This window comes from Micromesistius poutassou (genome assembly GCF_964030765.1).
Source record: "Micromesistius poutassou genome assembly, contig: SCAFFOLD_383, whole genome shotgun sequence".
Classification (NCBI taxonomy): domain Eukaryota; kingdom Metazoa; phylum Chordata; class Actinopteri; order Gadiformes; family Gadidae; genus Micromesistius; species Micromesistius poutassou.
Genome location: NW_028178240.1, coordinates 1 through 13,130, shown reverse-complemented (window position 1 = coordinate 13,130; position 13,130 = coordinate 1). Strand labels below are relative to the sequence as shown.

At 45.5% G+C, this 13,130-nt stretch overlaps 1 protein-coding gene across 1 annotated transcript; it reads right to left on the bottom strand.

Moving 5' to 3' along the window:
- Window positions 1–3,836: 3,836 nt before the first annotated feature.
- Window positions 3,837–6,345, bottom strand: LOC311374654 (myoblast determination protein 1 homolog 1-like). The gene is made up of 3 exons (XM_084490453.1): window positions 5,244–6,345; window positions 4,665–4,746; window positions 3,837–4,446 (listed from the first exon to the last, which is right to left on the bottom strand). Exons 1-3 carry the CDS (start codon window positions 5,931–5,933, stop codon window positions 4,256–4,258), a joined length of 963 nt encoding a protein of 320 aa, XP_084346579.1. The 5' UTR covers window positions 5,934–6,345; the 3' UTR covers window positions 3,837–4,255.
- Window positions 6,346–13,130: the final 6,785 nt, after the last annotated feature.

Sequence of the window (13,130 nt, the reverse complement as noted above, 5' to 3'; positions counted from 1 at the left end):
TGTCTGTAGATCTGTAGTTCTTCAAAAAAAAATAAAAAATAAACTCACGTTTGTAGACTTTGACGTCATTTTAAAGTCGTAGCGCGCAGCTCCGAGCCGTTCTGCGCTACGGGGGGGGCGGTGTGGTGATGCCCGCTGCCATGGTTACCGGGACCATGGAAAGTTGACGTTTTCCCATGGATGAGGTGTCTGCATATGTCTGTGGCTGTGTTGACCTCTCGGTAGTTACTGTTGCTAGGACACTAGGCCCTAGCAACAGTAACCCCACTCTCATCAGACCCCTTCCATGTCCTGGGGCTCTGAACCAGACCAGGAGGACTTAAGCTGTGTTCAAAATCGTTCCCTATTCACTCACTCACTATTCCCTATATAGTGTTTATGATATAGTGAACTATATAGTGTTTATGATACAGTGAACTATATAGTGTTTATGATATAGTGAACTATACAGTGTTTATGATATAGTGAACTATATAGTGTTTATGATATAGTGAACTATATAGTGTTTATGATACAGTGAACTATATAGTGTTTATGATACAGTGAACTATACAGTGTTTATGATATAGTGAACTATGTAGTGTTTATGATATAGTGAACTATATAGTGTTTATGATGTAGTGAACTATATAGGGAACCAACAAACCAGAATTCGGACACTACGCTGGACATTTTCTAACGTCATTTGCGTCAGTAAATGCTCCCGCATTGCATTGTGGTCTACGGGAGTAACATGTAGGGAACATCGTATGTTCACGCATGTTGGGTATTATTAGTATCCACTGTAGTCACTCATAGTGAACGAAATTAACCACTGAGAATTTGAACAGCACTACAAAATGGCGAGCACCCTATCCATCTAGTGCACTGTATCCGTGATAGGAACCATTTGGAACACAGCTTTAGTCTCTAACACTGAAGAGTTACTCTTTTTACTGGGTAAACTTACCCAGACCGGTTGAGTCCGGCTGAAATCACCAGACTTTTCTCTACAGTGCAACTGTCTGTTGTTTGTGGCTGGCTCTACACTTATATATTTATTTACTAGTGTCACTATAAAACCCTTTCCTACTGGCCTTGCACATGAAACCATAGAATATCTTACATTAAATACATATTGGTTAATATCGCGATGTTTCATAACGAGGGGAAAGTGGAGCAGGAAAGGAGGCTTTAACTGGTTCTGTTTGTACTGACATAAATCACAAGCCTAATTATATTGTTTAGGGTAAAGAGTAAGTATCTGAATTAATGCCAAGTATCTGAATTTACTGTAAAGTATCTTTGGATCTAATCCGTAATGACTCCATTTCCCATGAGCCCTGTCGCCTCCCGTACTCCGCAGCAGGTGTTTTCGTTTGGGAGGGAAACGAGAGTTCATTCAGAAAGCTGCCCGGTGACGTGGTAAGTACAAACCGGCTGTTCAGAGTTATTATCGATGTTATTTCTGGGTTAAGTGTGTTACTTAGACCCTATGGTTAGACCGCGTGGATTTGGAAACTTGTAGCCTTTGAGAAGTATTGCGTAGCGTCCTTATTTGACTCTTTAGCGCTGAGAAGCAGTACACTGACGCGTCACGAGGGGGCGCCACTGCGCTGGTTTCTGAAGGCTCATATTTTTACTGTTCTTTTAAAAAAATATATTTTACAAATATTAAACTTTATATTATATAAATCTATATAATATGTCTATATATATTATTTTTATCAGTATGTGGCTCAGGACTTAAACACGTTTCAGTTTCTCTCCATAAAACAAGTTTAGACATACCCATAATAGTGTGTGTGTGTGTGTGTGTGTGTGTGTGTGTGTGTGTGTGTGTGTGTGTGTGTGTGTGTGTGTGTGTGTGTGTGTGTGTGTGTGTGTGTGTGTGTGTGTGTGAGAGATAATCTCACTATGCATTTAATTGCTAATTGCTTAATTTAGGTTCCTATCCTTTGGGCCTTCAGTTCAACAAATACTAAGTAATAATAATTTTAATAATAATAATAATTTTGTAAGTGTGATCTAGATGACGTTGAAGTTTCTTAACAACAGTAAATACATATTCCTTGAGAATAAAGACAATCTAAATACAAACAATCATGTTACAATATTTGAAACCTTAATTTGCATAAGACCCCAAATAGTTTTAAGCCAACATGGCGGTCAGCCTAGAACAAACTGCAACAGAAGTAAACTCAACTGATTTTGCATCCTCAGTACGTCCTGAGAAAGGAAAAAAGAATCCCATTAGGGGAAAGTTGAGAGAAATACCAAATATGTCCTATTCATACGCCTAGTCATTATTTTTCTCACGTGAATAGGGTAAAAAATGTAACATTTAGATATCACCATGAAAATGACTGAGTTTATTACTTACATCAAGACAAACAAAAAATATATTACACGTTTTTTTAAATTGTTTGTTAACATGGGCAAAAGGATGCATAATCTAATTATGTATGTACTAATTTGCATAAACACAACAGATTTATGCAGATTTATTTCAGACATTGGGTTAGCCAGGTGAAAATGTCTTGTTGACATCTTACAGTACAAGACTATAAAGGCAAACAAATGTCACCATAAGGGGCAGAGATTCAGTCATTCATTCAAGGTCCCCTCAACTGTCAATCAGCTGTCACTAGGCTGTCAGGTAAGGCAGGTTGTTTGATCCAGACCCTTTATTGGACCTACCTTTAGCCTCATGCGTTCTCCTTACCCTCGTCTCCTATTCTTCCCTCCTCCCCAGAAACAGCCCCAGTACCTCCAGCCCCAAACCCAGTCTCTGCACAATAATTAATAAAGGCTGGTTTACTTCTCCCTGCCTCTATGTTAATGCTCAGGGTTAGCCTGAATGGGTTCCATTCAGACCCTAACATTAAGTCTTGTAACTGTAAGATGTCAACAAGACATGTTCACCTGCTATACCCAATGTTTAGATCTGTTGTGGTATTTATGTTCACATTAGCACATACATATTTCGATTATGCGCTGTTTGCACATGTTAACAAACAATTTCAAAAAACTTGTAACGCATTTTTTGTTTGTCTTGAATCAACTCAGCGATTTTCATGGTGATATCTAAAGGTTAAAAAATGGACCATATTCACGTGAGTTCAGGAATGAGCAGGCGTGTGAATAGGATATATTTGGTATTTTAAAACGTTCCCCTAATGGGATTGTTCTGGGCTTTGTTTCCTTACTCAGGACATATTGAGGATACAACATCAGTTGAGTTTGCTTGTGTTTTTTTGTTTGACCATTTTTCATAAAATAACTAAAAGGGAGTGGCATCAGAGGCCTTATAATCAAAGACATGAACGCATTAATTAGTGAGTGACCTTGTAAGGGTGATATTATCCGGTAATAATAATCCATAGTTCATATTATGAAATTCTGACAAGTGGTTAAAAGTGTAGGCCTATATTTAATTGGTGGAAGTTATTGTTAGAGGATTCTACTTCAAATGTAACTATCTCAGTAAAAATAGGCAATTTCTTGAAACTGATTACAAGAGAGATTCAAATCTCCTTTGATAATATTGAATTACTAATATTAATAATGCATGAAATATATAATTACTACCCGTTTGTTTAATTCATTTATTAAAATATTATGTGATGTATTTTACCAGCGACCATATCGGGTAGCCTATCATTAGAACAATTAACAGTTTCATCAAATGTTTCTATATGTATGTGTATCAGTGCAAACGTCTGATTTTCTCGGCCTTTTAGAATATAAACATACTAATAATCACTTACCTTACCTCATAATAATAGCCTGGTTATAATAAGTCATCTTGTGGAGGCTTCGGTTTATAAATAAGTTATTTTATTAGTAATCACGTCGTCAAGTATAAATATAAAGTTGATCTCAAACAGCACGTCAAGACGTGGAACATTAAATACTTAAATAATATTAATACAAATGTTGACACAAATAATATAAAATAATGTGATAATAATAATAATAAAAGCCTAATAATGATGGTAATAATAATAACAATAACAATAATAATAATAATAACAATAATAATAATAATATTCGCTCCTTGTAGCAGAACTGCTCTTATCTACAACAATATGTACAGACGCGGCCCTCCGTGAACCGAGGAAATAAACGGTGGAGAGTTCGATACGAGCGGAGAGACCCGCACTCCCTCCGCTCTTGGTCCGACTCTGGTCCTCCAGGACTAGGGGCTCCCCGGACCCTCGGAGCCCCTCCGGTGGAAAGTCATTGTGTCGGGGGGTCGTTGGTTCGAGTCCGTTCATAAGGCCTGGTAAACAAGGCTGAGGTCGGGCCCGCGGCCGGGGGCTTGCGTGGGGCTCTCCCCGGGGCCGGGCGGCGGCGAGCAGGGCCCGGCCGCGGCGGCGGGGGCCTCGGTGGAGATCCTCTGGACGATGCTGGAGAGGCAGGCGAGGCTGGAGGCCACGGAGCCACGCGCCTTCAGCCGCGGAGCTGGAGGGGGGGGGGGGGGAGAGGGAGAGGCCGCGTTACGATACAGCCTTTAAAACTGGATAAAGGCCCCGTCTTACAATAGTTTAGTATTTAAATTAGTGCTTTATTTCTCTTCGTAAACTTGAAACAAACGTCTGTTTCGTAAACTCGAAACAAACTCAGCCTAAATGCCGTTCACTGTACAGGCCGGGGGTGTGATGAGGCCTCGCGGGTCTTACCGGCGGGTGGGTCGGTGAAGCCGCGGTCGTAAGTGGTCCTCCGGGCGGCCGGGACCTGGTACGACGGGCCGCTGAAATCCATCTGGACGGGGAACAGAACCGTTACTAATCCACTTCGTTAAAAAAACAAAAACCGTTCTGTTAGAAATCTGATTTTAAACCATTTAAGGCAATGCATGGTTTTAAGATGAGGACATTAAAACATTAAAACGTTTAAACACTAAAACCTTAAGACGCATAGGCCTAGATAAGATATTAAATCATCGAATCATTAAGACATTAAAACATTAAGACATGAAGACATTTCAGATAAATCTTATTTTATCAACATATTAAACCATTAAAACCTGACTCCTCGCCATGCCGTCGGGGTTATTAAACCAATAAACATTAAAACACTAAGACATTAAAATGTAAAACACGTTGTAAAGCACCAGACATTAAAACACTAATATTAAAACACGTTGTAAAGCACCAGACATTAAAACACTAAGACATTAAAACACGTTGTAAAGCACCAGACATTAAAACACTAAGACATTAAAATGTAAAACACGTTGTAAAGCACCAGCGCCTCACCATGCCGTCGGAGCAGTTGGAGCGGGGGCTGGAGCCCAGGTCGCTGGAGCCCAGGTCCGAGTCGTCCCCGCCGCTGTAGGGGCCCCCCCCCGCGGCCCCCCCGGGGTAGTAGTAGCAGCCCTCCTCGCCCGCCCCGGGGCCGCGCAGCAGCGACTGCAGCGACTCGATGTAGCTGATGGCGTTGCGGAGGATCTCCACCTTGGGCAGCCGCTGGGTGGGGTTGGACGACGTGCACCGCTTCAGGGTCTCGAACGCGTCGTTCACCTTGCCCAGCCGCCGCCGCTCGCGCATGGTGGCGGCCTTGCGCCGGTCCGCGCTCGTGGTCTTCCGCTTGCACGCCTTGCACGCCCACAGCAGACACCTGCCCGCGCCGTGGTGGCCCCCGGGGGCGCGCACGTGCCCGTCCCCGTCCCCGTCCCCGTCCTCGTCCTCGTCGTCGTCGTCCTCCTCTTCCTCGTGCTGCAGGTGGAGGAGGTGGTGTTGGTGGTGGTGTTGTTGTTGTTGTTGGTGGTGGTGGTGGTGGTGGTGGTGGCGGGAGGAGTCGTCGGGCTTCGCGAGGCCCACGTGCTGCGCCGGGGCGAGGCGCGGGTCCAGGTCGTCGAAGAAGTGCATGTCGCTGGTGTTGAAGCAGGGGTCGTCGTACAAGTCCTCCGCGGAGCCCACGGCGAAGGAGAGGTCCGACAGCTCCATGCTGGACTGGTGGAGGTGGGTGGAGGTGGAGGTGGGTGGAGGTCGGTTAATCTGGAAGAGACCGACCGGGCCGAGAAGATCCCGCTCAGTTGGAGACGAACCTGGATATGTTCACGGAGGTCTTGTAACGGGACGTCCTCTAAAATGTGACAGTTGTACGTTTTCAGAAGGTCGCTGGAAGTTAGAGACGGTCCCTAGGATTTAGAGCAGGTCCTCGGGGGATAGCGAAGGTTCCTAGGAGTTAGAGACGGTCCCTAGGAGTTAGAGCAGGTCCCTAGGATTTAGAGCAGGTCCTTAGGGGATAGCGAAGGTTCCTAGGAGTTAGACACGGTCCCTAGGAGTTAGAGAAGGTCCCTATGAGTTAGAGAAGGTCCCTAGGAGATAGAGAAGTTCCCTAGGAGTTGAGCGGAGGACCTCTGCTACTTGTTGCTGAAGTTGCCGCTCCGCGGGCTTTATAGCTTGACAGGAGAGGGGGCGTGGCTAGGTGATTGACAGCTGCCCCTGTTTGCTGGCCAATGGGCAGTAAGGAAGGGGGCACAGAGGAGGGGTTTACGACTTCACGGCAATTAGTGTACAATTACCCCCAATAGCGCTACACACTACACACACACTACACACCGCACACTACACACTAAGCAAAGTTAATGTCGAATTCAAATATTAAACAACGTAGTTGACATTAAGTCAGTGTTATGAGTCCAGATAATGGAGTTAGTTGGGTAGGCCTGTGGCACCATTCCGAAGGTTTAAATATCAGATTATTATGTAAGAGAGATAGAAAAATGCATAGTCCTTTAATAGGACTATGTGGATGAATAATGAATGAATGAAGAAATGTCCCACTGTTTCGTTTTAACGTCATTTGTAGGCCTAATGTATTAGTGAGTATCGTGTTGTGTTTCTATAGATGGATGCAGTAGGCCTACCTCTGGGTGTAGTTCCGCCGGCGGCCGCAGGTAGGCGCTACTGAGCCGACTCACTTAGTTTAAAGTCCAGACCGGAGTTTCGATTTTTGATTTTGTCAACAGTCGAAGCCCTAATGAAATGTATTCACATTCAATGTAGTTCGATTGAATATTCCTAATTCATTATGACAGTGAGTTTTAATGCAAACCTATGATGACAAAAGGCTTCGATCATCGTGTGATCAATGTCAACAAACACAAAACAAACAAAATAACATTAAGTGTAAAGATGAAACATTTAACAATTTAAATATTAGCAACACAAATAAAGTCAACTTATTCTGAACAATTTCAGTAAATTATTAAAATAATGTGAACATTTGAACGTAAGAATAATAAAGACCAGAGACAGACTGTTGTTCCAGACCACCCTCCTCCCCCTCCCCTCCTCCCTCTCCCCTCCTCCCTCTCCCCTCCTCCCTCCTCCTGCTGCAGCTGTCATCAGCCCCTCAGAGGAGAGGAGGAGAGGAGGAGGAGGAGAGGAGAGGGAAGGAGGGACGAGAGCAGAGGGGAGAGGAGAGAGGAGAGGGGAGGGACGAGAGGGGAGAGGAGAAGGAGAGAGAGGAGGAGGAGGGACGAGAGCAGAGGGGAGAGGAGGGGAGGAGAGGGAAGGAGGGACGAGAGGGGACGGAGAGGAGAGGGGAGGAGGAGGGACGAGAGCAGAGGAGAGGAGGAGGAGGAGAGGGGAGGAGGGACGAGAGCAGAAGAGAGGGGAGGAGGAGGAGAGGGGAGGAGGGACGAGAGCAGAGGAGAGAGGAGAGGGGAGGAGGGACGAGAGCAGAGGGGAGAGGAGGAGGAGGAGGAGAGGGGAGGAGGGACGAGAGAGGAGGAGGAGAAGGAGAGAGAGGAGGAGGAGGAGGGACGAGAGGGGAGAGGAGGAGAGGAGAAGGAGAGAGAGGAGGAGGAGAAGAGAGAGAGACACAAAGACAGAGGAGAGAGGAAAGGAGGAGGAGGAGGAGGAGGAGTTGAGAGAGGAGGAGAGGAAAGGAGGAGAGGAGAAGTTCATAGTTCAGACAATTTTCTTGTCTGGAGGAGCATAACACTTCTGAGAATCAAACCAGAAAGCTTTAATCTGCTTTACATTACATTAAATACTTATTGCATGGTTAATATTACATTGCATAATATATTACATTATATATACTTTATTACATGGTAAATATTACATTACATCATATATTACATTACATACTTGATCACTTGGTTAATATAACATTACATCATTACAATACATACTTTATTACATGGTTAATATTACATTACATAATATATTACATTACATACTTTATTACATGGTTAATATTACATTACATAATATTTTACATTGCATACTTTATTACATGGTTAATATGACATAATATATTACATTATATATACATTATTACATGGTTAATATATTACATTATACATTATTACATGGTTAATATTACATTCAATTATATATTACAATACATGGTTAATATTACATTCAATTATATATTACAATACATACTTTATTACATGCAAAATATTACATTACATACTTTATTACATGGTTAATATTACATAATATATTACATTATATATACATTATTACATGGTTAATATATTACATTATATATACATTATTACATGATTAATATTACATTCAATTATATATTACAATACATACTTTATTACATGCAAAATATTACAGTACATACTTTATTACATGGTTAATATTGCATAATATATTACATTATTACATGGTTAATATATTACATTATATATATACATTATTACATGGTTAATATTACATTCAATTATATATTACAATACATACTTTATTACATGCAAAATATTACAGTACATACTTTATTAGAGAGAGCGAGAGAGAGAGAGAGAGAGTGTGTGTGTCAGTGATGTCCTGCCTTGGGCCCAGTGTGTGTGTGTGTGTGTGTGTGTGTGTGTGTGTGTGTGTGTGTGTCACACCTGTTGTGCGCTGTTAGCCTCCTGACAACAGCAGCATTGTTCACTAAGTGCCGGGACACAGATTACCTTACACACACACGTGGGCAGCCACGCCATCGCGCACACACACAGTCCTCTGGCACGCGCGCACACGCATGAGAATGCTTATTAACACACGCGTGACATTGGCACACACACGCACACACACACGCCTGACATCAGTACACACACACACACACACACACGCCTGACATCAGTACACACACACACACACACACACACACGTGACGTTAACACATTAACACACACTCCTCGGGCGGTTGTCTTCCTGAAACATGGACACACTCTCCCACTTTGGGCGGAGGGTGGAGGAGGAGGGTGGAGGAGGAGGGTGCAGGACGGTGTAGTGGTGTTAGAGCCCCAGACAGAAGGTTCTGGGCGCGATGCCCACCGTCCGTACTCCTACACAATAGTTCTCTCTCTCTCTCTCTCTCTCTCTCTCTGTCTCTGTCTCTGTCTCTCTGTCTCTCCCTCCCTCTCTCTCTCTCTCTCTCTCTGTCTGTCTGTCTGTCTGTCTGTCTGTCTGTCTCTCTGTCTCTCTCTGTCTCTGTCTCTCTCTCTGTCTCTCTCTCTCCCTCTCTCTCTGTCTCTCTCCCACTCTCTCTCTCTCTCACATGCACACACATACACACTCATGCACGTGTGCACACACAGAAACACACACACACACAGTGCAGCTTGTCTAGGGCGATGAAGGTTTTATGGGCGACAGCTGAGAGCCTTCAGTTCTGTCACAGTGGAGAAAGCTAACAACTCGTAGCGCTCTAGCTAACAGCCTCTAGCTAACTAACAACTCGTAGCGCTCTATAGGGATGTCACAATACCAGAAATTTAGTAGTCGATACCAATACCAGTGAAATTCCACGATTCTCGATACCCAATTCGATACCACGGTCAAAAACAAAACAATAAACCCCATGTACTTTATTTATTAAAAACATTTAAACATTACAAAAAACAGTGGCACTGGCATGTAGCCTTCAAGTAATGAATAAAAATAAACCACTATTAACATTAGAAAAAAGAACAGTGGCATGTAGCGTTCAAGTAATAAAAAAATTAATAAAAATACGCGCTGAAAGCAGGCAGTCATGCAGCTATGCGGCTGGCGTTTACACTTGCGTGCATGGCGGGGTTTAAAACATAACTTCCAACCTAATATTAAGTAATATAACGCAGGTGGCAAGGCAGCCACAGGAGACGCCAACATTGTTTTCAACCACTCGGTACCGCGCCGGATTAATGACCAAGTTTTGAAAAGAAAAAGTATTTGAAGTGAATAAGCAACGCTGTTTTTGATTTGTTTATTTGGTTTTAAACGAATAGTTTTGGATGCATGCATCGGCTTTGAGTTGGTTTGTTTACTTTGAAATTGCATACGCTCGCAACACACACGCACACGCACATAGGGCCCATAGAGACATAGAGATATAGAGAGACATATAGAGACATAAAGAGACATAGAGATACAGAGAGATATAGAGACATATAGAGATATAGATAGACATACAGAGATATAGAGACATATAGAGAGACATACAGAGATATAGAGATACAGAGACATATAGAGATATAGATAGACATACAGAGATATAGAGAGACATACAGAGATATAGAGATACAGAGACATATAGAGATATAGATAGACATACAGAGATATGGAGAGACATGCAGAGATAGAGATACAGACATAAAAAGACATAGAGATTAAAAGAGATAGAGATATAGAGACACAGCGATATAGAGAGACATAAAGAGAAAGAGATATAGAGAGACATATGTAGATAGACATATAGAGAGACACAGAGATATAGAGAGACATATAGATAGAGAGAGACATATAGAGATTTCCTGAAGCCGTCCTCCTGCTCAGTGTAACGGTCAGTGGTGTTAGCGATGCTAATGTTGCCTTAGCATCATCTTTCCTGAGGACCAGAAGTAGTGGTAGTCAGTAGTCAGGGTGTGTGACTCCCAGTAGTCAGGGTGTGTGACTCCCAGTAGTCAGTGTGTGTGACTCCCAGTAGTCAGTGTGTGACTCCCAGTAGTCAGGGTGTGTGACTCCCAGTAGTCAGGGTGTGTGACTCCCAGTAGTCAGGGTGTGACTCCCAGTAGTCAGGGTGTGACTCCCAGTAGTCAGGGGGTGTGACTCCCAGTAGTCAGGGTGTGACTCCCAGTAGTCAGGGTGTGACTCCCAGTAGTCAGGGTGTGACTCCCAGTAGTCAGGGTGTGTGTGTCTCCCAGTAGTCAGGGTGTGACTCCCAGTAGTCAGGGTGTGACTCCCAGTAGTCAGGGTGTGACTCCCAGTAGTCAGGGGGTGTGACTCCCAGTAGTCAGGGTGTGACTCCCAGTAGTCAGGGTGTGACTCCCAGTAGTCAGGGGGTGTGACTCCCAGTAGTCAGGGTGTGTGTGACTCCCAGTAGTCAGGGGGTGACTCCCAGTAGTCAGGGTGTGTGTGACTCCCAGTAGTCAGGGTGTGACTCCCAGTAGTCAGGGTGTGTGTGACTCCCAGTAGTCAGGGTGTGACTCCCAGTAGTCAGGGTGTGTGTGACTCCCAGTAGTCAGGGTGTGACTCCCAGTAGTCAGGGGGGGTGACTCCCAGTAGTCAGGGTGTGACTCCCAGTAGTCAGGGGGTGTGTGACTCCCAGTAGTCAGGGTGTGACTCCCAGTAGTCAGGGTGTGTGTGACTCCCAGTAGTCAGGGTGTGACTCCCAGTAGTCAGGGGGTGTGTGACTTCCAGTAGTCAGGGGGTGACTCCCAGTAGTCAGGGGGTGTGACTCCCAGTAGTCAGGGTGTGTGTGACTCCCAGTAGTCAGGGGGTGACTCCCAGTAGTCAGGGTGTGTGTGACTCCCAGTAGTCAGGGTGTGACTCCCAGTAGTCAGGGTGTGACTCCCAGTAGTCAGGGTGTGACTCCCAGTAGTCAGGGTGTGTGACTCCCAGTAGTCAGGGGGGGTGTGTGACTCCCAGTAGTCAGGGTGTGTGTGACTCCCAGTAGTCAGGGTGTGTGACTCCCAGTAGTCAGGGTGTGACTCCCAGTAGTCAGGGGGTGACTCCCAGTAGTCAGGGTGTGTGTGACTCCCAGTAGTCAGTAGTCAGGGGGTGTGTGACTCCCAGTAGTCAGGGTGTGACTCCCAGTAGTCGGTGTGTGACTCCCAGTAGTCAGGGGGTGACTCCCAGTAGTCAGGGTGTGTGTGACTCCCAGTAGTCAGTAGTCAGGGGGTGTGTGACTCCCAGTAGTCAGGGTGTGTGTGACTCCCAGTAGTCAGTAGTCTCCTCCTGGAGCCCGGTGACCCCTGACCCCAACCTGCTCCTTAATGACCTGGATCTGAAGGCTCAGCTCGGGCTAATGCAGGGCTAGCGCTGGAATGCTAGCAGTGTTTGGGCTCCGGTCTGTCACCGCCGGGGCGGGAATATAAATACGTGTGGTGGTCACACTGCCGCTCCGACAGCTGCCCGGCCTCACGCCCAGCTCACACATGACTTCATTGTGCTTCAAGAGGGCATTTCAAACCAAATGATGTTATGGAGGTTTCCCCGATTCTACGGGAACATTCTCTCCTCTCCTCTTATCTCCTCTCCTCTCTCTCCTCTCCCCTCCCCTCCTCTCCTCTCCCCTCCTCTCCTCTCCTCTCCTCTCCTCTCCCCTCCCCTCCTCTCCTCTCCTCTCTCTCCTCTCCCCTCATCTCCTCTCTCCTCTCCTCTCCTCTCCCCCCTCCTTTCCTCCTCTCCTATCTCCTCCCTCTCCCCTCATCTCCTCTCCTCTCCTCTTCTCTCTCCCCTCATCTCCTCTCCCCTCCTCCTCTCGCCTCTCTCTCCTATCCTCTCCTCTCCTCTCCTCTTCCCCCTCCTCTCCTCTCCTCTCCTCCTCTCCCCTCCTCTCCTCTCTCCTCCCTCTCCTCTCCTCTCTTCTCCTATCCTCTCTCCTCCCCTCTCCTCTCCTCTCCTCTCCTCTCCTCTCCTCTCCTCTCCTCTCTCTCCCCTCCTCTCCTCTCCTCTCCTCTCCCCTCATCTCCTCTCCTCTCCTCTCCTCTCCTCTCCTCCTCTCCTCTCCTCTTTCCTCTCTCTCCTCTCCTCTCCCCTCCTCTCCTCTCTCCTCCCTCTCCTCTCCTCTCTTCTCCTATCCTCTCCCCTCCCCTCCCCTCTCCTCTCCTCTCCTCTCCGCTCCTCCCCTCCTTTCCTCCTCTCCTATCTCCTCCCTCTCCCCTCATCTCCTCTCCTCTTCTCTCTCCTCTCTCTCCTCCTCTC